This window comes from Labrus bergylta, chromosome 6 (assembly GCF_963930695.1).
Source record: "Labrus bergylta chromosome 6, fLabBer1.1, whole genome shotgun sequence".
In the NCBI taxonomy this organism is placed as follows: Eukaryota; Metazoa; Chordata; class Actinopteri; order Labriformes; family Labridae; genus Labrus; species Labrus bergylta.
In genome coordinates this window covers 26,665,541-26,693,182 of record NC_089200.1, presented here as the reverse complement: position 1 = coordinate 26,693,182, position 27,642 = coordinate 26,665,541, and the positions used below count along the sequence as shown (strand labels likewise).

The 27,642-nt window shown below is 40.0% G+C and overlaps 1 protein-coding gene across 1 annotated transcript in view; it reads right to left on the bottom strand.

Annotated features, from left to right (window-relative positions):
- The window catches only part of tgfbr3 (transforming growth factor, beta receptor III), an 80,351-nt gene that overhangs the window by 38,183 nt on the left and 14,526 nt on the right, over positions 1–27,642 (bottom strand). The window contains exons 3-4 of the mRNA XM_020632703.3: positions 16,274–16,461; positions 1,907–2,044 (exon numbers count right to left, since the gene is read on the bottom strand). Of these exons, the coding sequence (XP_020488359.1) occupies positions 1,907–2,044; positions 16,274–16,461 (326 nt within the window). The remainder of the gene's footprint in view (positions 1–1,906; positions 2,045–16,273; positions 16,462–27,642) is intronic.

Below are 27,642 nucleotides of genomic sequence, written 5' to 3'. Positions count from 1 at the left end.
GAGCAACTGATTTTTTTTAATATTGTCTATGATCTCTCTTTAATGTCATCACAATGTCTTTGCTTTAATTCTGCATCCATTTCAGTGTACAGTTCCCCTCTCAAGTTTCATATCACTAAAAAAGTCACATTAACACTTCATAAATGTGGAAGGGGTTGCTAACAGACTATAAACACAAGGGGAATATGAGGCTGCCTGTAAGTGTGTATGTACAGATGTGCCTAATGCAAGGATTTTGCAATCAATCTTTGTTCTTCTCCGTGTCACATTGGCTTTCACGGGTGGAATATTTTTTCATGAAAAGTAAGCAACAAAAACACTTGACCACATCTGGAAACAATTTGTGTACCTGATACTGCATTCTTGCAGAATGCTGTGGTGTTAACATACAATTGAAAATGATTACTTCAGGGAAGCCAAAAAAACAGGAAAGCTTTCTCAGCATTTAAAGGCGTAGAAAAAAATTCCATTGCAATATCGTATAGTAAGCCACGGCTGAGGCCTCTGGACTCTGCTTTTCTCATGTGAGACATGGGCTTTAAACAAGGGCACTGTAAGAGTCCATTTTTACATTTTATTTATTAAGTTTCCCAGCGAGGCCCCATGGTACCTTCACTAAATATGGCTGGCTCTCCAGGGGACATGGCTCCTACTACACTGACATATCCCTCACCAAATCCTTGTCTATTCTTCCCCGACATGTACCCTGGTCTTAATGCAAACCCCTGCCATGTGATTTGGATTTTGTTTACCAACCTAAAAGGGAGCATCATCATTTTTAAAAGAAGAAGGAAAACAAGCTTATGACGCAAATTTGAGTACACCGTGTGCTGACCTTGGAGTCAGTCGGCTGAGTTTACGACTTTTCTCTACTTGTGCTGCTGTGAGAGTAAAGTGAAGCATGTCACAGAACATGAGTAACATCACTTTCTCAGCTTACATTTAATAAGCTTCCACATAAACTGTTAAGCCTTTTAAAAGATAGAAAAATTATCCTAATTGCATGCAGCCATACATGTAATAATTTATCACATTTCTATATGTTTGGCAAAATAACAAACCTTTTGAGAAGTTGGAAATATCTGACTTTCTGTTGGACTGCATGTGATTAAAGTCACAGATGACCTCCATTATCCTTACAGGATATACCAACTGGTGTAAATAATGTTTAACTCAAGATCCTCTTTAGAACTGAAGGCCAATAACTACTACTTATGACCGAACTGGCTTCTTAAAAAACTACCTCTCAGTTGAGTGTCTCCGTAATGTTTCAAATCTGCTGTTGCATCTCAGATTGAGTCTCATCTATTTCAAACAAACTAGAAACATTATTTAGTATTCAAGCAAAAATGAAAAAGTGAGAGTTCAACTCCTTCCTCTGGAAAACTTAAGTGGTTTACTGCTTGCTCCCAAACATTCCCCCCCTTGTTGGGATTTTTGTGGATACGCCCTGTCTGATTTGAACAGCTGCCAAGCTATCAACAAGACTTTTTTTAAATGAGGAAGGGAGGGAGGGAGGAAGCAAGGATATGGGCCTGTGGTTATAGTTTGGGAATAATGCTGACAGGGCACATTGCATCTCTATACATGAATTTATCTTACAGCATGATGTGAGGGGGGAGACTGGTTTGAGTATGCATCAACTCTCCCTCTTACGATCATACAGAAGACAATGCTGAATCTAATGAGGCTCTGGTAAAAACAGCACACATGTATCTGTATACAGAAATTAAAGCCTCCTGCATGAGTGGAGCGTGCAAAGGCCTCCTCTGCAAACTTCTATCATTTAATATATTTTACTCAGATAAGACGGCTACTGAAATAGGAATACAGCATAGCCTGCAAGGAAATGAATACACAGTTTTAGGAAGTAGGATTTAAAGGCTTTCAGTGACGCTGGACTCACATGAAAGGTATGTTTAAGGCCTGGGGCCAGGTTCTCCGTCTTGATCTTCCAGATCAGCGACTGGGGGGAGTTGAGCACGAAGGCGAGTGGCTTCTGGTGGCGCAGCAGAGACTGGAGGGGCTTCAGATGCAGCTCAACCTGGTGAGGCAAAAAAAGGGAATGGAGTTACAAAATGCACACTGGTTAAAAAACAAGAATACGGAGGAAAAGATAAGGGCAGAAACCAGGAAAAATAAAGCCACATGGTGTAAATGTCAAAGCTTTTATTTTCTAATGTTCACTGAAATACAGTTACAGATTCAGGTAAAGTTACTATCCTGGCCCGTGTAATTGCAGAGCTAAATTGTTGTAGATTGTTCTTCTTTATCAGGCTTTGTGGTTGTTTGTGTGCTCACTTTCATGATAATTTCACCGAGACGGCATGCTGTGTTCTCCCTAAAAGGCACTAGCTTCACTCCGATATGTCGCCTCAGTAGGATCTGAACTTTCACACAGTGGAGTCTTTGTTAACTGAGTGCACAAATAGTAATTGGAGGGTCTCTGTTACCATCTCTACAGCATGCATCCATGCCTTTGGTTCTCAGACTGCCATTATATTGGATTTTCACAGTCTGGTAGTGAGCTGGGGAAAACAAACATGATGTTTTGGGAGTTGTTGTTTTTGTTTTCTTGTTTCCACTGGTAGATCTGTTTGGACCAAATCTTGTCAGGTTTTCAACGGTCTGACTCTGAACATGCAATGAACTCACACGTCAAGTGTGTAATGATCAGGTTTTCTATCATCCTTTTTACATTAAGAATCGCTTTTAAACATTTTAATAACCAAAGCCTTCCCAAGAGTAGTTCAAATATCCAAATATTCCTTTTAGATTTGATATGAAGTAATAATCCGGACACTCTTCTTTAAACTTCCTCCCCTTGTATTCCCAGACTAATCATATTAGCCCCATCCTATGTGTCGGCACTAAAAGTCTGTAAATCATTAATTCAACTCACAAGGATTCACATTATGTGATAAAAGGACCCCAGCAGTAACTTAATCAGTCACGGCTTGCAACAATATTGGCCTTTCGCCCTTTCTCAACAAACACAGCCTTTGTGCCTCCATCGAAGCTAAAAATGGAACAAACGATTTGTGATTATGATGACGGAGATTATAAATATGAGTTGACAGTTTCATATTACGAGTGTTTGGATGAGTTAGAGAACAATTAGAAACTGCAGAGAATAATTGCTGCAGTAATTTGTTTTGATGTGGTTATGATGTGTACTTTATCAAGATGAGGATCCGCATCGTTAATGAACACCACTTTATGTTTTACAATGAGTTCCTAATGCCCTCATCTGCTCTTTGTTCCTGTTATGATCAAGACTCAACAAGAAACTGTACTTCATGAACAAAGTTGTCCATTTATGTAATAGTCTGTTTTGGGGTTTAGACTAGGGCTGCACGATTCATAGCATATTCATTGTTATCATGATGTGTGTATAAGCATTAAATGATTTTTGATTTATTTTGGATTCAGGAGAGACATGTTGCAAACACAAGTATTGTGTTAAACATGAAGAACAGCAGATAGAGAGAGTTACAGGCACTTCTAAATTTCAGTTTATTTATCGCACGTGTTATCATTATCGCATTTTTAACACATTACATATTTTTCTCATGCACCCCTAGTGTGAACCAGATTTAATTCTAAACAGAACTCAGAACAGTAGCAAACGGTGGTAACCTTAGAACTGCTCTATCACTGGTTATTTACAACATATTCATATAGCAATCCCAAAGATCAATGTTTTGCTCTCTTTGGCAGAACCTGCAGGGATATGTTTTTATTGCAGGCATGTTTTTGGATCCTACTCTTCCAGAACATCAAACAGGCTCCTGCTTACATTTGAGAAAATGTGTCTAAGTAACTCAAAAATCAGCTGAGCCAGGGGGTGTCACAACTTTCATCTGGATTTTACATTATACTGGTTCTTTTCACACAACACAATGTTTGCTGATATCAAAATGTCCGTCATGTTACAGTTTTGATTCCATTCAGGGTCCAACAGTCAGTAAGAGATGATACCCTAGGTAAATCAGCAAAAAAAAAAAATTGAAGTATAAAATGTTTTACCTAGAAAGAGTAGAAAGAGTTGTGAATCAGGGAGAGAGAGTGGGGAATGACATACATGCAGGAAAGAAGCCACAGGTTGGACTTGAACCGCCCACTTCGAGGACTACAGCCTCATGCAGCAATACATGCAGTGTGCAAACTAACCACTAGGCTACCAGCATCCCAAAGAATTTTAAAACTCAAATCTCCCTGACATTTAAAATCATGTTTTAAATAAGAAATATTTTCTTATCTTCCCATTAGAGTGCCACATTTCTCATGTTTGACAGCAGATTTATTTTGAAAATACCTCCACCTATCTTTCTGGGAAATCCTTTTTTTTTTTTTTTTACATAAAACCAGCATAGTTAACATAAAAATAAACCTATTTCTTTTAGATCCATATATTCTGTTGTCAGGCAAGGTTTAAAAAAACTCACATACAATTTATAAGGGAAGATGCCAAAATGTTCAATGTTTACCTTTCACATACTTGGAAAACTCAAAAAAAGTTAGTTCATGTTTTTAAGGCACTGATGTGAACTCCATCTGCTAATGAACATGAGCATGGAATCCATACCCCTCTCTCTCTCACACCCACTGGCTTAGATGAAATGTATTACAGTCAGTACAGAGTGATGCTTATCTGCTGCGTTCAAAGCCTCGTCACTGTGATGCTGGTACGAAGCCATTTAACAAGGGACACGGACGGCAAAGACACGTGGGGAACACGAGCTTCAAAGCCTCATTATCAGTCCTGCTCAGATGCTCAGGCTGGAGGAGAGCAAAACAATTCAGTGTCAGCAGACGTGATCTATGAATGTGCTGCAAGACTCATTAGAAAGTCTCTGAGGGAAGAAAATGGAAGAATTACTGAACAGTTATTTATGTTGCACACTGGATAATAATCCAAACAAATAGATGAGAGACTCACTGCTCTCTCTCTTTTATGTGCATATTTGTTCCACTTAGTCCAGACTGTGGAAAAAGCATGTGCATCGCTCCTCTGAGAATAACAAAAACCAAGATATGTTCATACCTGGCCTGGCTTTGAGGCCCTGGCTTTGAGAGATGGAAGAGGCAGGGAGACAGATGAAGAATGAGAGTGAGCGAGTGAGTGAGTGAGTGAGTGAAAGAGTGAAAGAGAGAGTTGTAAAAGACGAGGAAATTAAACGCAGACAGAGACATTTCCAGAAGATGTGAGTCACCTGAAAACCAAAAACATAAACAGAGCGCTGAGGAGAGAAAGTGCCAAAGGGAGCTGATGTTGAAGAAGGGAAAACTTTAGTAATTATCGGCTGTTATCCAAGGTCAGGCAAGTAAACAGTAAGCCGAGCTGTATCAGTAGTAACCGCAGAGCTGGGTTGCACAAGTTGAGTGATGATTAAGATTTAACAGCAGCTGGTGAGCATCCCTGCCCACAGAGTTACCGTAAGAAGGTTTAGTCCACATACCAGCCAGGGTGTGGAAAGAAGAAGTGCAGAAACAGAAGGCTACAAGGTGCCTTTTAAGGAGGATATGGTGGCCCTAAATTGTCCCTGGGGATTTTACCTTCACTGGAAAGAGCAGAGGTCTGCAGGGATCAGGAGGCCACACCTGATTGATTATCAGGAGGCTGGCACAGGGATTTGTTAGTCCAGGATCCATTAGAGTAACAGGGCACATTTGCAGCAAAAGATGGAGAGCTATTATGTTACTGAAACTACACTCCACACAGGGGACGACAGCTGTAGCAGGATAAGCCAAGCCCATCAGGGAGCATACCATTAGTGGTGGCAGCGTGTGTAAACAATGGAAACGTTGAAGAAAAAATACCAAAACAGCTTCAACTTACAGCTTTAAATCAGCTTCAACAACAACAAACACAGCGCCAACAGGAAGCCAAACGATGAATCATACACAATCCTGTATTTCATAACAAAGCTCCACGGTAAGATTTAGAACCTACTGATGACTGTGACACCGTAATTATGAGGGCTGATTTGTTTGCCCTGTCTTGAGCATGTGGTTGCAATTTCATGACCTTTCGAGCAAACTAAATCAAGGCTCAAGTGCGCTCCATAAACACAGAGTATCAACATTGTTACGCGATACTTTCATAACACTGACACCCTGCAGTCAGAGCTTAGTATCAGTGCGTGCAGTTTCCGTTATTGACAGAGCTAATTAGGTGCCTGGTGATCCCGGATGATTCAGAGAAAACCCAAAACATCCTTTAATTAGGAAAAAAAATCAGACTAATCGAGGAACACACTCGCCCTCCCAGGAAATAATAATCAACGACGGAATTATTGACATGAAGAAACCGACTGAACAATGACTGAATAACAATGAGTGACTTTAAATCACAACCAGAATGGGTTAAAACAAGTGTTATCTGATCTGGGTATTTATATATTTTCTGTCATGCATTCAAATGAAAGTTGTTCTAAATTACATATAATGCAGAAAACTATTATTTAGATTATTTAAAAATGGTCTCATCACATATATTGTCCAGCAAAGCTCGCTCCTATTCTATAGTTTACTCTCAGCACTGCTGTCTGCAGCACATGTAGCATAGCAATATGCCTTCACAATATGGGGAAAATGTGATATCTGCAATAACATTGTTGGATGCAATAAAATTAAGTGTTGTCAATAAAAAAAAATATTAAATGTTTTATATCACAGTGTTTAGTTATATCTGCTGTGATTCATTTCCCCCTTAATGCTTCTGCAACATGTTCTCCTTATTCCAAAAATAAATTATAACCGCAGTTCTTTTTTTTACCCCTAATTGAGTTTATTGACTGATTAATCTGATTCCATCTAAATGCATCAAAATGTTGTGAAGGTAAAGTATTAGTGTTTTAGTCAGACCTTCAACTGTAAACATAATGAGTGAGAAAGCATTGATTCTTGGTAACAGCAATAGATTGACATTTTTGCGATATGTATAATGCTTTAATGTAATTGTGATTAATTGCATGGCCCTAGTGGAAAATGTGCAATCACTATAAATATCCTTTGACAAAGAAATACATTTAGGAATAAAGCCGTCTGATCTCCTTTGTAGAGATATATCGGTATGAGTTATCGTGCACGTCGTATAGAGAGGGTATATTTTTATGGCAACAAATATAATTCACTGTATTGGCGTCCATAGCAGTGTAGGTGAGTTTTTCCCATTTATTTTGGTCTCATAAATCTCACATCTGTGAGGCAGTAGTAATATAGACTGGTATCAAAGCTTATAGCAAACATTGGACCCTTGAAGATTGCAGAAGTTGAAAACAAAGAGGGCAGGCAAAGGACTTTATAGTCATGGCTCCAAGAGCAGAAAAACAGTCTGTCTGGGACCAATCATAATGAGTTATCTGATGTGTGTGCACGTGCATGTGTCTTGTCTGTCTGGATCTTAGTTTTTTCTGGATCACTGAGGGTGTACAGAGGGAAAGAAGGGGGACTGGGGCAAAGGAGCAAAGTGATGGAGAGGAGAGGAGGCGGTCCAAAGACCTGTTGACTGTGCTTATCAGTGCCACCCACATATTTGCGAGTGCAATGGGGATGTTACCTGGAGCCTTTCCCCCCTGAACTGTGATGGTAATCAGTCTGCACTCAACGGCAAACTGCAAGAAGCTTGAACAGCATGAAAAGACGTCAAAGTGAGACGGGATGTGTGGATAACAATCTGAGTGATACGGCAGAATGGCAGGACGTGCTGAAAAAAATAACACGGCATTGAGGCTATAGGGCACAGGGAACGATTAGGTTCTGACTATACCCATTTTCAGCTTGGTGTTTGCGTTAATGTGTGTACTTATTGGTAAAATCATCACTGCCAAAAAGAAGCAAGAAGTTTTGCACTTATGGTCCATCCCCTTTATTGGTGTTCTCCTGGTGGTGAAAGTGTTGGGCTCAAACTGATGGTGTGGCCTTTTTTTTTTGTTAATTAATGTAAGTTGTTTATTCAAGTCACGAGCTGAAAAGACCCTGAGTGGATTTGGAATATGTCATTGTAATAACTGCACCTTTGTTTGTTTTTTTTCTGTCACACTTTACACAGAAGAAGGCTAAAGGGCCGTTAACTTAACCAACCATTTATAATTCAAAACCTTTATTTTTTTTTGTTTGTTTTTTTTAAAGATGTATTTTTGGGCTTTTGTGCCTTTAATCGAGAGATAGGACAGTGGATAGAGTCGGAAACCAGGGAGAGAGAGTGGGAACGACATGCGGGAAGGAGGCCACAGGCGGGATGCGAACCCGGGCCGCCCGCTTGAGACGACAGCCTCAATACATGGGGCGCGCGCCCTATCCATTCTGTTGTGTTGTGTTTTTACTGGAAAATCATCAGCAGAGGTCTCCTCCTCTCTGCAATAAAACTGAAGTATGTGATTCTAACCAGCCATATCAGACCAATATCAAGTGCAACAGACTGCAGTTTATCAAATATCCACTTGAGGCTGGCTGCAAAAGCCAATTCACCCCCATTAAGGCCATGTTAAAAAGACAATTTTTAAAGGATTTAAAGGACCATTTCTGTTTTGTATAGAACTGTGCAAGGGAAGAATTTGTTTTAAACACATCCATTTTGATTGCTAAGAGTTATGCATATATTTGCTAAATTAGGGGAGAGCTGATTAACAGGTAAGCGCATAGCTGGTTGTCAGGAGGGTTAAGGTTTCAGATTAGATTAGAAAACTTTATTTCTATTTTCAGACATCATTTACAATATGGAGCCTGCAAACATTTGACTTCAAATTGCCTTGAAGGACATTGTTACTGAGCCTGTCCATGTTTTATACAGTATGCTGTACAGGTTACCATTAGAAACACTGAATAAATCTGTTTCACATAGATAGTAAGTGTCTCCCCAATGCTCTTTGGCAGGGCTTAAGGGGCTGTCAGCTGAGCTGTGGTTAGCTCTAGCTCACTAATTAAATCTTCATCCAGTTAAATTATACAATCCAAAATAATTGAGTGACATTGGATACGAAGAAATAACTCATCTGGAACTGTTAAATGTCATAATGACAGCAATTGCATATAAAACTGATAAATGGGCATTTTGCAGTGAACATTAAAATGAAACAGCAAAATCAAATTAAACTGAGTCGGGTACAGCCCTATATGGTACAAGTCCATACAAAAGACCATGAGCATGCTAAAATAAAGCCCTTGCTGTCTTTGTGTGTGCAGTTTGTCTTGTGTGTCAGCTCAGCTCATATCTGACACTATGTTCTCTGTGCCTGGTGAGCTCCTCCAGCCCGAGTCACTCACACAAGATAACCGTGAATTACAGCTGATAAAACAATCATCTGCTCTGCCTCACCCTGATTCAGAGCAAGTGGCTTTGTTTGATGTTTGCTTTTGGTGAGCTGATTACAGAAAGATGGCCGATTGGAGATACCACCAGCCCCTTTTATTTATTTTCCACCCAATCGCCCGACTGTATGTCCAGACAGGCCTCTTGTTTTGTTTCAGATTTTAGCTACCACTGGGGAACAAGGTGTATACCATAGCACCAAGCTTTACATCCATGTGGTGGTGGACTGAAAAGAAAGTTGCAAAAGGCCTCTGACAGAAGGAACATGTGGAAAAATGTTCAAACTTGATACCTACACGCTGAACCAGAGAGGGGGGAACAGAACGGATCACTCCAAAATGAGGTCATTGTTTTGGTAGAGCTTAAGTGGCAAAACACCAACACCTTCAGGTCAATAGTCAGCTGACAAAAATATATTTTGCCTCATAATCCCAGGAGGGCTATACATGGATGAAATTTCAGCAGCAAGTCGGGTCTGCAGGAGAGCTCACTCTGACTGTAACTCTCATTTGTTTTCTTGCTCTAAGATTAGATCCTCTTTATTCAATCTAGTGGAATTTTGTGAAAATGTGAACTTTATTGTGCTGTTATTTGACACATATCCTACCTGGAAGCACAGGCTTTATGAAAACCAGCCAAGAACAGTCACTTTATTCGTCCTATTCCAAGATACTGAGCCTGGTCTGTCTCGCCTTTAGATGGATATTAGTGAGAAAAAGGGCTTCTGTTACTTTGATCAGGACCACTAAAGCTGATGTCATTATCGTTCTTCATTTCAGACAAATGTGAATAACACTTCAAAAGTTAACAAAACGTACTTTACGCACGAGCCAGTTTGAACGCTGGTCATTTTATGGGAGAGAAAAGGCGAGTTAGGACTCCGTGACACAAACAGCCCACTGTCTAGAAGAACGTAAAGTAAGAATCCAGATTATCATACAAATATTTCAGTTTCAAATCACAGAAGAGCTATGCAGAAATAATATGCTGAGCCAATGCTAGGTGGGCGTTGTCTGGGGGAGGTCTCGTTTCAAAACACTCAAGAAAAAAAGACGCACAAGCGTACTTGCTGAAATATAAAAGTAGCATGAGCACCATGAATGTGTGAACAAACCGATGGCAATCCGCCCAGAAGTGTTTGAGATGGCTGACTTATCTCGCCATTTAGATAGCATGGTTAAAAAGTCTGAGATGCTCCTTTTAGGATGTCTTTCCTTTCCATGTTTATCATGCCCTCTGAGACAACTCTGTCTCTTTTAACTATATACACAATACAAAATGAAACCTGAGTGTAGAGTCTGCTTCGACACTGGCTATGAGACTCTTTAAGTATTATCATGTAAGAAGAACAGGTACTCTTCCAATGTGTTACCACTTTCTTCTAAATCAACATCCTCCTCAGTCTCTTTACCGTTAAGAAAATACTGTTAAAACTAAGCTAAACATCTCACGTCTTTACCGTTCCCTTTAGCTATTTTCATTTACTTTTCGATCAATAACAAGTTCATTTTTTTCCTGATTAAATAAATGATGTAACCTACGATCTACTGGATTCCATTTTTCTTCAAAATCAAAACTGGTCTGTATCCAAACACGAAGTAAAGTACCATTAGCCTAAGACAGTTTATTGATACAAAATAAAAGCATGACAAAAACCGATTTGAAAACGCAAAATCATGCTCTTAAAAATGTGATTAATCGTGATTAACTATTGAAATATGGTGATCAAACATGTTTTTTTTATCGTTTGACAGCCCTAATTGTTTTGTATTTGAATTGCTTATTTCATTTTTCCTAAGTTCAAGGATAGTAGGAGTTTTGACCTCGACTTGCTTTCTCTACTGTTTCATGTTGATGCAAGAGCCATACAGCTGTTATTTCTAGTTACGAGTTCTAACTATAAGCAGTTTGACATATTTTATGTGGATGCTTCAGGATCAGAGGAAATTTGACTAACTCATCATTAAGCTTGCTTCAGTGTGTTAAATTTTCACTTCAGCAGTTTTGAACACATGGCTTGTACATCACTGGAATACTATCAACAATATTATTGTGGCTAATTCTAGCTTTAGGCTACTGGAATGGCACATTAGCATATTTTCTCCCTCTGGTGTGTTATTCCACGCTGACTGCATGACCTGTAAATGTGAGGGTATTCCAGACGACGCACGGTGCACAGTCACTGCTGAGGTGTTCTGTTGCACTTAATAACTCAGCTTTGGCGTGGAAATTGGCCAGGGGCCAAAGTGTGTATTCTGAGTCAAGGCCAGCTGTGCATTTCTTTCTGTGGCTAACAGTTCATACCCCTTAGTTAATACCCATACAGAATGGGTTCACCGGGGCGGGCAGGAAACGATTCATTGCTCGCACGTCTTTACTGAAAATTCGGACTATCTGCAAGCCCCGACTTTCACACATGGATGTGAAAGAGATGTGAACCAGGCCTCACACATCGCAGCTGCAGGATGTGTGTCTGCCTGTGTGTGTGTGAAACTGTCTGAAATTGACCATGTGATCCCCTTTCTGCGCACATGCGTTCATGCAGAGCATGCGCAACAGCATATGTATTCCCGTACCTGGTAAAGGCTGGGCTTTGCAGACACTTAGTAAGCAGTCACTGGGGCACAACATGTTCTTCAGCCGCTTCTAACACAAAGCAGGGAGTCCAACAGCAGAAAATAGCACCTCTTGTCCTAAAAGCCATCAATCAAAACTTCCAAATACGTTCTATTCTGTGGCTCAGACACCACATCCTCACCCATCAGCAGAGCTGAGGAGGAGAAAATCTACATAGTCACAGACTGACCAGCCACCTCTCTGCTGACTCTGAAAACAAGCAAAGGATGTACGCATGCCAAAGCAAACAGGGAGAATCAGCCATAACTGAGAGTGGAAACAATCTTACACCATCCACTTTTGACAAATGAAAGGGATCAAACCACTGACACTAAAGGACTACTGTTTGGTTAAATGTTTAGTTTTGAATACAAAAAAAATGTACATTAAAGTGTCAGCTTAGACAGTGTTTCAGGGGGAAAGTGTGAGATGTTCACTGTATGTTCATTTGACTGAGACCGTGAGGGGTGCGGGGTGGGAGGGGTAGAAGGGGACGTTAGGTGGGTGGTTTGGGGGGGGGGGGGGATTGTTTGACCATTGGTTTATCTCTGTATAAATGTTGTACCTTTATTGAATGAATGGTGTCTATAAAAACTTGATCACAAAAAAGCTTTTGTATGAATTAAAAAAAAGCAGGATAATGTTGTACTTTAGAAGTGCTTTTACCTGTGGTGCTTTTTTCATTTAACATTCAGGTCTATACAAATTCATATTAACGACATCATGGTGTTTGATTTTAGTCAGCAACTTCACAAATCTTTCTCTGGGCATCACCTCAAACATCATCTCCGCTCAGGATTTTAACTCCTCTAAATTTTGAATGAGTTTCTTTTTCGTTTGATTTTCTGTTGTTTATAAAGTTCTACCATCCGTCAGCAATAAACCTCCTGTTTGTCTGCTCAGCCTTAGTAACCATTTAACCACTAATCAGCAAAAACCCTCCATCGTATATGTTCACTCTCTCTGGTTAACAAACCACTTTTGGATGATGCAACCCTGCTTGAAATTATTTTGGGGGAAAGCTGACACAACCTGCTTCTTGACATTTCCGAATAATGTCTTCAAGCTTAAAATGACTTCAGTCTGTGGACGTCTAAAAGTGGATCATTGTCATTGTATGTAATTTAGCAGGATATCTCTAAACACACTCTGGCAAACATGAAACTGCATGATCCAACAAAAATAAAAGGAATTGGTACAAACTCCTCATACAGAATGACAGAGGAGGAACAAACTTTTCTGGAAGAGTGGTTTGAGAAATGTTGTGGTCTATTTTTCTATGAAGCTGGGATTCACTGTATGTATTCTAACAAGCGACAAACTTTTTTAAAAGCACAGTTTACACCTTAAGGTGTTTTAATAGTCAGTGTTAGTTTTTATGGTTTGGAAAAGACTGTTATTAGGAAGTAAAAGACACCTATTGGATGAGAAAAACCTTCATCCTTCAAAGTTAATTTTATTTCAGTTGGTAAGTGAGGAATGGGCTTAAGTGTGATTGATGAAGGTACCTCATGAAGGTCAGTTAGACTGAAACGTTGCCTTTCTCATCGCATAAAGTTTGACATGTTCCTTTTAAGCCTCCAGAGCATTCTTGCCCAAATATGAGCAACTATGTTAATCATTTTAAGATGCCCTTTAAAGTTTTAATTCCTTTTTTTCCACTGGATCATCCCCGCTCAGTGTCATGAGAGATTACGGCCAGATAGTATCAATGAGACCAGGCTGTGACCCACTCTGTGCCCTCCAACACAGTCTGGTCCAAGGCAAAGCACTCAGGAGGAGGCTGCTTGTGTCCCAACAGGACAATCCGTGCCCACCACCCCAGGTGCAATCAAGGACAGAGAGGGAGTGGGCAGAGTGTCCGAGTGTCCTTCGGGGGATCTTATCTTCTCAAAAGCAGAAATCTCCACTCACAGAATGAGCGTCCAGCAGGGTCACTTAATCTCAGCCAGAGCCACAGTGACCTTCTGCAGCCAAGGCTGTAGGCAGAGGAACAGACAGCTGGATTCCTGCCTCCTCCACACAAGGCCTCGCTTGACCATGGAGGTGATGGGTTACCAACAGCTGGATAAACTGATCTGCAGAGATGGATTTCACAGACCCTCAAAGTCAAGGTTTTAATGATTTATGTGTCACAGTTATTCAGTGAATGGTCATTTCAAAGAAAACTATTTCTTTTACATCTTTGTAGGAGAAATACTGAAACACTTCTTACATTTTAAAATGATTCATTTTAAGTTTTAAAAAGAAACTCCAGGAATTTCAAAATAAGCATTTCAAATCAGATTTACAGAATCCACAGAAGTGTCTCTGCATTTGAACTTAATGATTGTCAGCATCACGTTCAGATATCAATGATTCCAGTTTCAATCATCAGAACAACAATTGCAAACATCAACAACAGAATTCCTCCATGTTGGAAAAAAATGACTAATAAATCAGTCCTCACATTTTACATTGTTTCCTGGTACAACTTTTTCTTAAAGGCAAGAAAAAGCTCACTGGAATCATCAAACATGCAGCTGCAATCACCTAAATCCAACTGTCAGAACTTAGCATGTGTGCAGCAGAAAGGAAAATGGTCTGCGTCACTGAGGACTCTTCACATCCCCTTCTGCACTCGTTTCAACTGCTCCCCTCAGGCAGCCGTTTCAGAGTGGCATTGGCTAAAAAGAAAGGTTGCAGAACCTTTCTTATTTCCACAGCTATATGCATTTTAAACAAGGCTAGATAAACACTACTTTTTAACTTGCGCTTCCTGTGCTTTCACCTTTTTGTGGACCATTTGGTGAGAGATGGGACAGATCCAATTCAAAATCTGTATCGCTTCCGATATTGACGTAATTTATATATACTTAAAATTGTATTCCGATAAGTTATAAAATTGATTGTAGATCTCAAATATTGTGTAAGAAGGTAAATGATTATTTAGATCAGATGAGATTTTATCTTAGGTACCAAAGATGTAATTTTAGATCAGATCAAAAACAAACATTTCAATAATTTCTCCTATAATACAATAATAGATATCTCTATTTTCTTTATCTTTAATGTATAGGACCTAATTTGCCTTTTGTATATTTAGTTATGTGTCTCTGGCAGGGCTGCAGGGGGTGCTGAGGTTAGAGCTGTTGCTTCACAGTGAGGAGGTTCATGGTTCAAATCCCTGTCGCAGGAGTGTGGAGTTTGCATGTTCTCCCTGTGCATGCGTGGGTTCAGTCCGGGTACTCCAGCTTCCTCTCACAGTCCAAAGACAAACTCATTAGATTAGTTGGTGACTCAAAAAATTGCCCGTCGGTGTACAGGTGTCTACATGTCAGCTCTGACTGGCAAATAGTCCAGGTTGTGCCCCGCCTCTCGCCCAATGACAGCAGGGATCGGCAGTCATTTCTGTATTTACCAGCTGATGCAGCACGCTCAAACACACACTGTGTGTCTGTATATCGGGCCTTGGCAACGTTAAACTCTACATCAGCAGCAAAATTGCAATGGCAAGTCTATACATGCTGCTTTTCTCAGTGACTGAGGGGGATGGGAATCTCGGACAGTTTTAAAATCCAGACACAGGGGTTTTTTTTAAAAAAAAGCCGTGGGCCAATGATTCATTTAGAAACTATGGCTAACTTTGAAAAGACCTGCCATGAGACATGCTGCATCACACATTAAGACAGGGAGGGGTATCAAAGCTGGCATAGGTTAAACGTTTTCAGGACGTGTGCTAACAGAGTTTAAATTAGATAACCAAAGAAATCTACATTAAACAAAAAAGCAGTTGGATAATATCTATGAGTTTATCTGTTTTAAGTCATTTAATTTTAACATTTAACATTTAACTTCTAACAACAAAGACAAAGAAAGCATGGGTACATCATGGAATGGGGGAGTAAATGGTATAATACAATAAAGAAAATAGAGAGAACGTTGTTGCTGTTGTTGCTGACTAGCTTGCAGCATTTTAGCGATGAGCTCACAAATAGCTCTGTGATATGAGCTTGTAACGCTGCCTATTCTCAAGACGTGGGTGAACATCATTGTGAAACTTGTGACCTGCCTTTCGGCCCAGCTTTGGCCTGGAGCTTTCTTCTAAGGGCAAATGAATTAAAGACTTTATCAGGGTATCTGCCTTAAATAGAACCAATAAGTGTAGTAGAAATATCCAGTGCAGCAGTTTTTACTTCTTTTTTCAGGTTAAACAATAAAAATATCAAGACGATGAGAGGGCAGATCATCTCTCATTGTGGTTAGATTTCAAAGTCTAATTTCTACTGTTTTATTGAAAGGTTTATTATTGTGGTAGACAATATAATTCCTAGTTTAGCTCTCAGTCTAAGGATGACTCACTTCTGCCGGGGTGTTGTCTGGTCCCTCTGGAGCATGTCCTCTCAGGTTGATGATGTGGACCTCCTGGGGGAGGCTGGTGGTGCCCCTGCTTGCACAGCCTGACAGGGCGGTGAAACTCTTCAGCATGGCCTGCACCGGGTGGCCTATGCCCACTGGCAGAAGCTCACATGGGCTGCGAAACAAAGGCCCTACAAGAGAAAGAAGCAGAGTTGAAATTTTAATCAAACTGATGGAAGCTCCAGTGCTTTAACAGATCAAATTCTGTTGAGAAAAGTCTTCTGAGTCTGCTATTGGAGCTGCAGAAAAACTGAAAACTCTGGGACTAATACCTCAAGATAAAATTGGAAACTCTCTGCAGCCTGTTCCACATCTCTGCAAAGGGCACCTGGCTCAAGGCTACATTATCTGTGAGACAATATCTCAGGCCCCACTGAATGTTATTGAGATCCTTTTGCTTTTAAAGAGAAATCTGATGTTTTATAGGTGCAATTGTACATTAAAGGGGACATACTATGAAAAATCCACTTTTACACAGAAAAATGCTCCGTTTCAAATTTGCTCTCCTTGTGATGTCACAGTGGGATTCTGGTAAAAAAAAAAAAAAAAAAAAAAACACCCTCCCCACCTCCTCTGGTGCTTGATTCATGTTATATTTTGACCAAAGCACAGCACAGATGTTTCATTTAGACCACAGGGGACTGTTTGAAAAGGTGGGAAAGGGGAATAATATGTCCTCTTTAAGAAAATCGGTAAATCGGTTTGTCGTGCTTCTATAAGAACAAAATAACAACCAGTGTCTGTTAAAAACGGCTTTATTATGGAACTGCAATAACCAGTGCAGCTAATCTGTGACCAATAAGCAATAACCAGTGATCTGTGAACTACTTGATTTAAACACAGTGTTACCACTCTTTGTAGTTGCTAATTAACCATAATGCATTGCAATTAACTGACTTGAATAATGTTATTGATACTGCGAACCTCAGTATAAGTCTATTACCTGGATGATCGCTCTTTTTTGATCAGCTGCAAGTTGTCCATTTATTCCTGCCAATGGAAACCTACTAAGAAGTTTCTGTGAAACAATCTATTTCCCATTCTTACAGTAACCAGCTGATGTTTAAGATTTGTTTTATTTACTGAAGTAGTGAACAGGGTTTCCGCTGCATGATAACCTTATGGGATGGTTAGACTGTTTCAGGTAGTCAAGCTGTGAGGTAGAGAAAAATAATTATGGCTTTTAAAAAACTTATTTTGCTAAATCCAACTTGCTATTCAACACAGCTTTCTCAGCCTGAAGACAACAGAACACATGTGCTATCACTTGTTCATGAAAATCTCCTTATTGATTTGGAGATCATTACATGGCTGGATAGCTAGATAGTCTCTTATTAAACACACTTGCCCTTCTAAGATGGCTGTTTTCACAAAAGTGCCATAACTAAGCTCAGCCGTCATCACATCTTTGTACATTCATATTCATTGTGTTAACACAGTTTTCAGTGTTGCGGAAGCACGGCACAGCGGGATCTCCACATACACACACATCAGACATGCACACACACACACACGGTGCTGCGCTCCCCTGCTTTTTCTGCTCAAGAGGTTGGATCACTTTGTCCCCACATTATACCTCTGCAACATTTACATTGAAGGCAATACATCACAGGGGCATAAATATCGTGGCTTGAAACGGCAGGGATCCTGACAAATTATATCTACTGCGTTCTAACCAAATTCAGTATTACTGATGATGAATCTTGCTGGCATAACAAAAGCTCTTTGACTTAAAGCTTTTATTAAAGTGGAAACATCTTCTGTTTCCAAGTCAGTCATATCTATGACCATTAACTGAAGTATTGAACAACCATTCCAGTGCATAAGAACTTTCAGAGATGGTAAAACTTATTTTAGGTGTTGGTTAAACTCGCAGGTGTTACCAATGGAAGCAGAACAAAATACTTTCTGTTTTGATTTCAAAACGTATGAAGACATACATTTTTAAAAAAAAGAAGCCTGAGAACAGACATAATTTCATTGCCAATGTCTGCTTCACTAATTGTGCAAATAAGGAAAAAAAATAAGGAACCTGAATGAATGTTTAGAGAATTGCACTCAGCATCCAACTCTTGCCTGATATGAAACAAGCCACTAGCTTCCAGGTGGCTCCACCACAGCCTGAGATCTTCCTGACCCGTACTGTAAACTCCTTTTACAGTTTACATGTGTGTGACCCACTTTAGCACATTCAGGGTGTAACTAGAGAACACACAAGGATACACCGCTCTAACATGAAGTCAGGGTGGCACAGCGCTGAGGTCTGACAGAGGTAGCAAACATCTCTTTTCCATTAGAGAGTTGTGTATCCCCTGAGAAAGTCTGTGGCTTTGTTTTTTCTCGGGGTCAGACCTCATGTTTTACCCCGCAGCTTTATGCCAGCCAATGCTTGCTCACATTTCAAACACATCACCCTAAACACGCAATGGCTGCCAATGGCAATCAGATGGAACATTTGGAAATCATTAAAGTGTGAGTGAAAGACAGTTAGATAAAAATGTTAAATTCTCCCCAACTGACTCCAAAAACACAGAGCCTCAGCAGCAGTGGGGTACAGCTGGGGGGAATTCTTTATTTAAACTCAGAACACATAGCTATTGTTTTCTCTTTCTGGCCGTCCAATAAGCCTAAATTATATCAGCATAAAGCCGGAGATCATATGTGGCATAGCTCTTCTCTCTTCTACTTGTTGTAGAAAAAACACAGAGGCTTTATTGTTACCATATTCGTCTCTTGAGACAAATCCTGAACCCTTGACAGATGTCTCAACCTGGACTTTATTGCTGTCTCTTGATGCTTGTGAATAAGCTCCAGGTCCAGAGAGATTATTTTTTGAATCTCTAATGGGGAACACATATATTTAGAATCTTACTACAGTAATAAATAAAGAGGACAAGGCTTAATGGCAAAAACCTGTGGTGCATCAGTATTTCAACTCCCGCCCACCGCTCCTCCCTCCCTTTTCCTCCCAAAGGGCCGAAGTCTATTCCCTCTCTACCCATGTCATCAAGCTTCCCTCCCACAAACACGTCTGAGGGCACTCCAACTCACTTTTTCCCCTCACACACGGAGAATAACAAACAACTGCCAGACAAACAAAGAAAACGTAGTTCTTTCTGGGAGACTGCCAAAAGATTACACATTGGGGGATGATCTGATTTTTTTTTTTTTTTTTTTAGATCGGTTGGAAATACTTCAGAAAAAGGAGGCGTGTGGGAGAAAAGGGTACCACAAGGATAGAGAAGTAGGACATGGTTCATGGTATTGTTTTTGCAGAGCTTAAGAAAGGGTTATATCTGTCATTCCCTGTCTGCAATGCTTTACTCCAGACCTATAAATCTAAGAAAATATAGCCAAGGCTTTTAAACATTTTCCAACATATTCATTGTCCCCAGATGATAATTACTGACTACTTTTGTGACCTCTGTTTCCTTTGTTCTGCATCATTGGGCAAAATAACTAACACTTCAACCCGTTAGGTATCTTTACAACTCATGTTTAAAATATTCTTAAAAAAAAAAAAAATCTGCGACATAGCGATGAACCTTGATGTTTTGAATGAACCACATTGAAATTACGTTAAAATCTTACAGGCTGCCACTTTATTAAAGTAATTCATGCTCCACAGAGGATTTAATCTTCATGGGGGGGGGGGGGCTGTGGCTCAGTAGGTAGAGTTGATCATCTCACAATCGGATGGCTGAGTGTTCGATCCCCAGCTCCCTGCAGCCACATGTCCAATACGTTGTTTCCGCTGATTCGGCGTATGAATAGTTAATACAGATCATCTTACATGGCCATCAGTGTGTGAAAGTGCTTTGAGTGGTCAGAATAGAAAAGTGCGATACAAGCTCAAGTCCATTTAACATTGACCTTGTCCATTCAAATTTTCAATAGGACATGAACTGGAGGGATAAACTACTCAAGGCAAAAGGTCATCCAGCACTTGGAAATGTTTAGGAATATACAAAAAGATGATAGAGACTATCATGAAGCGATCTGTTGCTTGATTATTTTAACGCTAACAAATTGTGTTTCTAAAATATTAAAGTTTTATCAATGTCAGTGTTGAAGATCAATAACGTTGGCAGTTATCCATTGCCATTAAAGCCTATCAATTAATATGACTTTCGTAATCTAGCAACAATGGTCGCTGTTGAGGAGCGCTCTGAAACGGAGTTAGTGCTTCCAGTGCTGTCTGTGGACAGAGGAACAAAGAGGGTAGAACTAACACCTAGCTGTGGGAGTGTCACCCACCTGGGGGAGGGGTTACTGCTCTTTGTGATGTCATGAAGGGAAAATCTCCAAACAGCCTGTGAATTATGATCCCATAATTGAGTAATAAACTTGAACTGTAATTTTATACACTAGCAGACAAAGGCGTTCATCACTCATTTTTTTCTATCCAGATGAAACTGAGTATTTCTCATCACATATGCTAACACCATTTGAGGAAAGAAAACACTTGAAATGCTTCCCCCTGCTGCCACAGCTTTGTGTCTTCTGTCACCTGTCTGACTGTCTTTCTCCCCCGCATCTCTCACCTCCTCCTCTCCAGCCATCTTTCTGTTTTCTCGGTCATCCTATGAGCACACCATAGGTCCAGCTGCTACAAGTGCCTTTTAGCTGGCCAGGCCAAACACCCACGGCAGAGGAATGAGAGAAACTGTTGTTCAATCTGCCTGAAAAACAAGTCCAGCCTGGGCCAACCAGACTCTCTGCAGACTAAATACCTCTTCAATCCAACAAATACTGTAAAGCCTGGATGGTTACTCTCGTACTCCCGCTGTAACAGTAGGATCTTAAATTTAAAATGACTTCAGAGAGGTAAGATGAGCCACTATATCAACTACTTTGTTCCTCGCAGCTCACCAAATTATTTTAGAACCTCAGAGCCAAATTTATCGAGTTCAACTTACTGTTAGACAAAATTGTGGTGAGCTACAAAGAACTATCCTGCAACATGAAACATGAGCACGTACATGAAATGGATCTATTTCCATAAAGGCTGCAGGCTAATTGCAGTGCACGTTTCGGCTTAATGTTTGTTTTGAAAATGTGGTGAGATGCCTCATTTCTCTTGGATCTGGCTAAATCAGATCAATGACATCTGAGGCGCTGTATGTCTTCATAAGGATGGATGATAATTTACCTTCATTATATTGGACTGAACATGATCATTAAAACTGTCTACCAAGACTCGCGGACCATGCAGCCAGATAATCAGGCATGATAATTCTGTTTCATATTTGAATCTTGACAATTAGGCTAACAAATCTTTTCTGTTATCAATAGAGAGTCTTCTTTGTTATACAGATTTCTTCTTTTTCTAAATCAGCAGCAGACTAGACTTTAGAACCAAAAGTGAACATGGACAGGACAGTGAGATCCTGATCCAGCCTGATAGACTCAACATCAACATGTAGTCATTACCCAAGTCCCCCTCTGAACCCCCGAGTCCAGCTGTGAGGTCAAGTCACAGTCAAGATTTATATAACTGTCACTTCAATCTTAAAAATAGAGTCAGTAGATTTTTCCTAATAAAGAAAAATGGACTATACAAATGTAATGCCACTCAATCATGACTTGTTTTTGGTTGACTCTGAGTGGGGAGTGGATGAGTAGGTGAGTTTAGTAGTTGATACAATTCAGCGATTGGACGTGATTTAAATCCGTGAACATGACAGACGTGGACGTAGCGGCACAGAAGAAAAAATATAAATGATAGTAAGGCAAAACGCCACACGGATAACGGCTGTTTCAAAGTGAGAGTGAACCTTTTGTTGGCTTTCACCCGTGGACTCAGAGCTGGTCTGCTTCCTGTTGGACAGGTTACAAACACCGGTGGTTAACTTGTGCTAGTAAGCGGTAGCTGGCAGAGTAGGTACAAGCAGTAAACGACACACTTCGTACTGAAGTCAGTGTGCACTTCTGGGGGCGATGAGGAGGGGCCCAGTGTCAGTGTGTTTACAAGCTGCAGCGAACAAAGCTACTATCTCCAGCATTAAGACTGGATTCCAAAGTTTGATGAACTCTGTCAATATCAGCTTTTCAATATCAGTTATTTTAAAACAGAACATTTACTGTCTCTTAAGATTTTTCTTTGGAAGTTTAGATTAAGGGGTCCCAGAAAACGCCTTGTGGAGACTTAACACACTTCGCATGGATTCAAATGTGCTGTTTTAGCTTTGCATGCTGGGATTGCTGACATTGTTTTCAGGAGGGGAGAGTTTGGAAAATCTGTGGGAAAAAAAAAGTTCAAAACAATCTCGACCAAACTGGGTACCACCCTGTGACCCTCTAGCAGTGTGCTCCGAGGTTCTCACACACACATACACACACATACACACACAAACACAACGCCCTGCATGCATGTAACCGAGTGGTGAAAGGGCTCAATGGGTTGTTTTAGAAAGCTGGGATACTCTGAGCAAACAAACAAATAATCAGAAATCTTTCACTTTATTTGGCTGAAAGGATCCATCAAACTTTGCCTGTTATCTGTTGATATCCAGAATGTATCAGATCATCTCAGAGGCATCTTCACACGGCCACAATCAAACTTAAAACTGTCTAAAACATCACGTTTGCTCCCATTAGAATAAAAGTTTCAGTAGATTTAGGCATTTAAAGTGGCTGCTTTTAAAACTAATAATTGTGTCTATAATGTCACAGGTATAAAAGCCACATGTGTGAGGGAAAGAAGACTTTGTGGTTAGAGGAAAGAAGAAGTCAGAGGGCGTTTACTAGGAGGAAAATAATGACAGACTTACAAAGATCATAAACTTTCATCAATCCTTTCTGCCTCTGTGACTGTAAGCGGGCACAGTCACAGGAAGTAACATTGTTCTGAGTTCTGAACAACTGAAACTTGAAAAGACACTCAGTATCTTGTAAAAAAAAAAAGAAGGAATATTTCATTAGAACTAAATAGGCCTTGCATTTTCAACAATGTCATAATAAGCTTAAAATAGTGGACATCTATGAAGTAGTTCTAACTCTGTGTCCTACAGGTTCATGTGCATCAGTTACATGTTTGAATGTTGGCACATCCCCTCACAATTCATGACCACTTTTCCCACTGTGTGACTCATATCTACACAAGAAGTAGAGCACACAACCCCAGAGGACTCTCTTGACTGACATGCAGCGTAATCTACCTCTTTTTCTTCTAACCACCCCCCGTTTAGTGTTTGTTTCTTTAATTATGCTGTTTTTAAGGGGTTGGCCTTTTGATATACACAGACTGATTCTAACAATAACACTGGATTTGGAATGAAAATACCTTTTACAAAAAATATATTCATTATGTTCTTTTAAGATTTTCATACAACCCACAATATTGAGGGCTGACTTTGATAGTGTTAATGATAAGGCAAGACTGGTAGAAGTTATGTTACTTGACACTGTTCTCTTTTCTCGCAGACTCCTTTCAATTTGTAAACTGTTTAAAATCATTCTGATCTCCTTCAGATATGTTGTAGTTCTGACTTCTTTCAGGTTAAAATGAAGGGTGAAAAGAAAGTGACTGAAAGTCCTGGTTCCATTTTCACACCTTTCACAAAACCACAAGGGCTTCAAAGAAAAGTTGTTTTTGAAGTGGAAAAGGTTCAGTATGTAAATGGGTGTTTTTCAAACCATTTTCAGTTCTTGAAAATGATCCCAATAAAGAGGTTATGATCGAGAAACAAAAACCAACCTCATACTTAAAAACATTTACAAGTGCAGTTTAATGAAACAGGATTGAAAAGACTTTGATGGAGTCTGAACAGAACATTTGAAAAAGAGAGCGCGCCTGGAGCCAGAACAGAATAAAATGCTGTAATGAGTTTGTAACGCTTACGAGTGTTCTTTGTTTTTACTTTGACTCAATAGATCCTCTTTGAACACCAAGATTATGAAGAGAATAATTCACTCGCATATAAGCTGAGGTCATTACACCTTCTAGTCACGAGGAATCTGCGATCACAAAAGAATATTAACAGATTTAACCATTAATTCACAGAGATGGAGTTTTTGAGCCAGTGGCTGTCATGATATGTAGAAAATTACCTCTCATGGCCCAAGGTGGGTTGTGCACTCAAAGGTCTTTTTTGTCGTGGGCGCTGGTGGCATGGTGGTTAGTGTGTTCACAAATGCAGGATGTGGAACATTTTCAGTATATTTTTAGATGAAAAAAGTACCTGAGATCAAACATAATCTATGAGAGCTTTTAAAATTACTCTGTTATATGTTACCTGTGATAACGACTAAATTATTTTTAGTCGTTTTCTCAGGATCTCGACATATTTATGTCGTTATTTCGAGATAAAGGCGCTAGTGTTTCAGTGAAAGAAAGTGAATTTCTTGAGATCTCAAGACAACAAATGTATTCAACAATTTAACTGGAAAACCGAGTCGTTATCCCAAATAAGCAAGATCTGGAAAAAAAAATACCAAAATTTCCTTTCTCTTGAAAACTGAGTTAATAAAATGATGAATGCATGTCCTCTAATTATCTAAAAACCTGAACCTGTTTTTTTATATTAAGACAAATGTATAAAAAGAAAAGTAATGATATCTGTGTCAGTTTTAAAGTCCGGACTCAAACACACTCTACTATGGCTAAAGCTGTAAAAAGGGACCCATGGGAGGGTCAACCTGGACACAAAGTGCATTTATCAATACAGCGCTCTCCTATCTCACATGAGATAACGCCTCTGTTTCTAAAGAATGCACTTTGCTGCCGTCCACACTGCGGCATTGAGCCAGCGTTTGGGTACAGGAAGTGATGTCAGTCTGTGTGCCAGTTGGGGACAAATCTGATATTCCCACAAAGCCATTTCCGAAGATAAACAAACACAACCCTCCCCCTGTGTGTGCATACACATCCTCACATATCTAGTTCCCAGAATCCTTCAGCAAGCGAGCTAATTGTGTTTCTCAGATTCAGAAGAAAGTTAAAGCAGAGAAGATTACCTAACACATGTCAACACATGCGTGTCAGGATTCCCTTCATGGAGAAAAACACGAAGCAAGGGAAGACAATAATCAACCTTAAGGCATTTGAATACACTTTTCCAATAATGTAAAGATATAGTAAGGCCAATCTAATTTTAAAAAAAAGAAAATAACAGAAAGGGGCCTCTTGGTTTCAATATACTGTATCTCCTCCCTACCTAAGATATCTTAGTTCCCATATGGACTCCAGGATTACATGAATTCACTGGTCTCTGCTCTTTTTTTCCTCCAGGGCATGATTCCCATGGACCACGCAACCCAGTTTAGGCAGCGTAATATTCTGCCCGCTCTTGTTTTCCTAAGGGGCTTTGGACTGCAGAATCACGTGCTGTACACTGTTGACATTAGCGCAGCCCACTCACCCCTGAACCTTCAGCCACTACTACAGGAAGTGAGTAAAGCCTTTCATAAGGGTAGAGTAAGTTCACTTCTCTGGCGTGCCTATGAAAAGGATTTATCTCTGGACTGTAAAATTGGAGGCATAAGAGGAGGAAGCTGGCTCTGGATAAAGGGAGGAGCGCAGGGGTGAGCCTGAACTCCATTATGGAAGTCGTAAAAGTCCCCCATCAAAGTGTGAAATCTGAAGTCAGGAATCCCGCAAACCCGCCTGAAACTGAATATCACCCAAACAATCTTTATTGGTAGACTGGTCCACCATAATCTTGTCAGCTGGCATATAATTGAGAAAACAGCTAAAAGACAGGAGTCTAAATGGATTCTATATTATCTATGTGGGTGAAGTGGAGCAGAAGCATGTATGGAAATGCAGGCAAAGATTTCTTTGAAGTATCTTAACAGGTGTTCAGACCATAAATAATGTCCCTGGATCAAACTTCTGCAGCACTTTAAGCACTAAAAACATTGTGCCAGTAGAAATGCATCTGCAGTTTAGGTATGAAGGAGTAAACAACAGAGGAAAAATATAAACTGATAAACCTTCTAAATAATAAGTTAAATGGTCAGCATACTTTTCTTTATGATGATTGTTTAAAAAAAAGTGAAAGGATCTAAGAGTGTGTACGCCCACTTACATCATGTAGCACACACAAGCTGACACAGAAATATTAGAACAGCTAAGGCTGATGGGAATGTCATTAGTTTTTAAGGTTACAAGTCGAAGACCAAAGTATTGAATACATTTGAAAATAACAGGATAACCATTACAAATGATCCTTTTACTGACGTGGAAATGTCGAGCAGATTTTATGGAAATCCATCCTGAAGTAAAACCACAAATGTTAACCTCATGGTGGGGCTTGAGGAAAAGACAGTTTATGCACTGCTATGCCTACCACTCAAAAGTACAATTTCTGCATCGATTTCTATATTTAAAGGAAGAATGTGACGCCTCCGCTCTCCTCCAGCAGCTCACCTCCAGCAGCTCACCTCCAACCCCTCGCATTCGCGCGAACAAGTTATCAATGAGAAAGCACCATAATTAAGCACCATTAAGTGAAGTGGCAGACAAAATTGTCCTTTGCTCGAGCTGCAAATGCCTGTGGCCTGCATTGTTGTGTTAGGAGGCTAATATTAGCACACTTTGGTTAACTCATAGCTTCATATTGCACATACATTGACACAGAATGACGGAGATCTAAAGACACTTTGGTGACATCCAAATAAGCAGCGAGTAGACTATGATAGTCTTCTTCCTCTAGTCCTTTACTAAACCTGCTTTATACTCAAGGCCGTCCCGTCCATGTAAACATGATGTAAACACGGCCCGACAACATTACAGGTTGCGGGACACATGCTTCTCACTCATTGTAGACAGTCATGACTCAGAGAGACATTTACAGAGGATACACTTGATTTCTGCTTCTTTTATGTGTAAAATGTCGCACATTCTTCCTTTCAATGTGATTTATGTATAATCATGTGTAGTTACCCTAATATACATATGAGACTCTAATAGATTGGGCTTTGTACTAGAATGATGATGTCAAATGACATATTTCTGAAATGATTTACGCAGATAAAATAAAGATGTTTACGGGTTTTTCTTTTACACAAGAAGATAGCCTGACCGTGTATGCCCACTAAAAGCAACAAATCTGTCTAGAATCATGCCGCCCACCTCCACAGGATACGTGTGGTTTCTTGAAGTTTGGTTCCTTTTCAAACAACCCTACAAGGTTTATTCCCTAACCAGTCACCAAAAAAGTTGCGCAGTGAACTCCATTCGCAGCACAAATGTAGATGTCCAAGCATGCAGCAGCGAATCAGATGGTTACAATAAACTATGAAGGGGGCAAATATTCAGTTAACCTGCATTGTATTGAGGCCAAATCCAGGGCAAACAATGGCTGTAG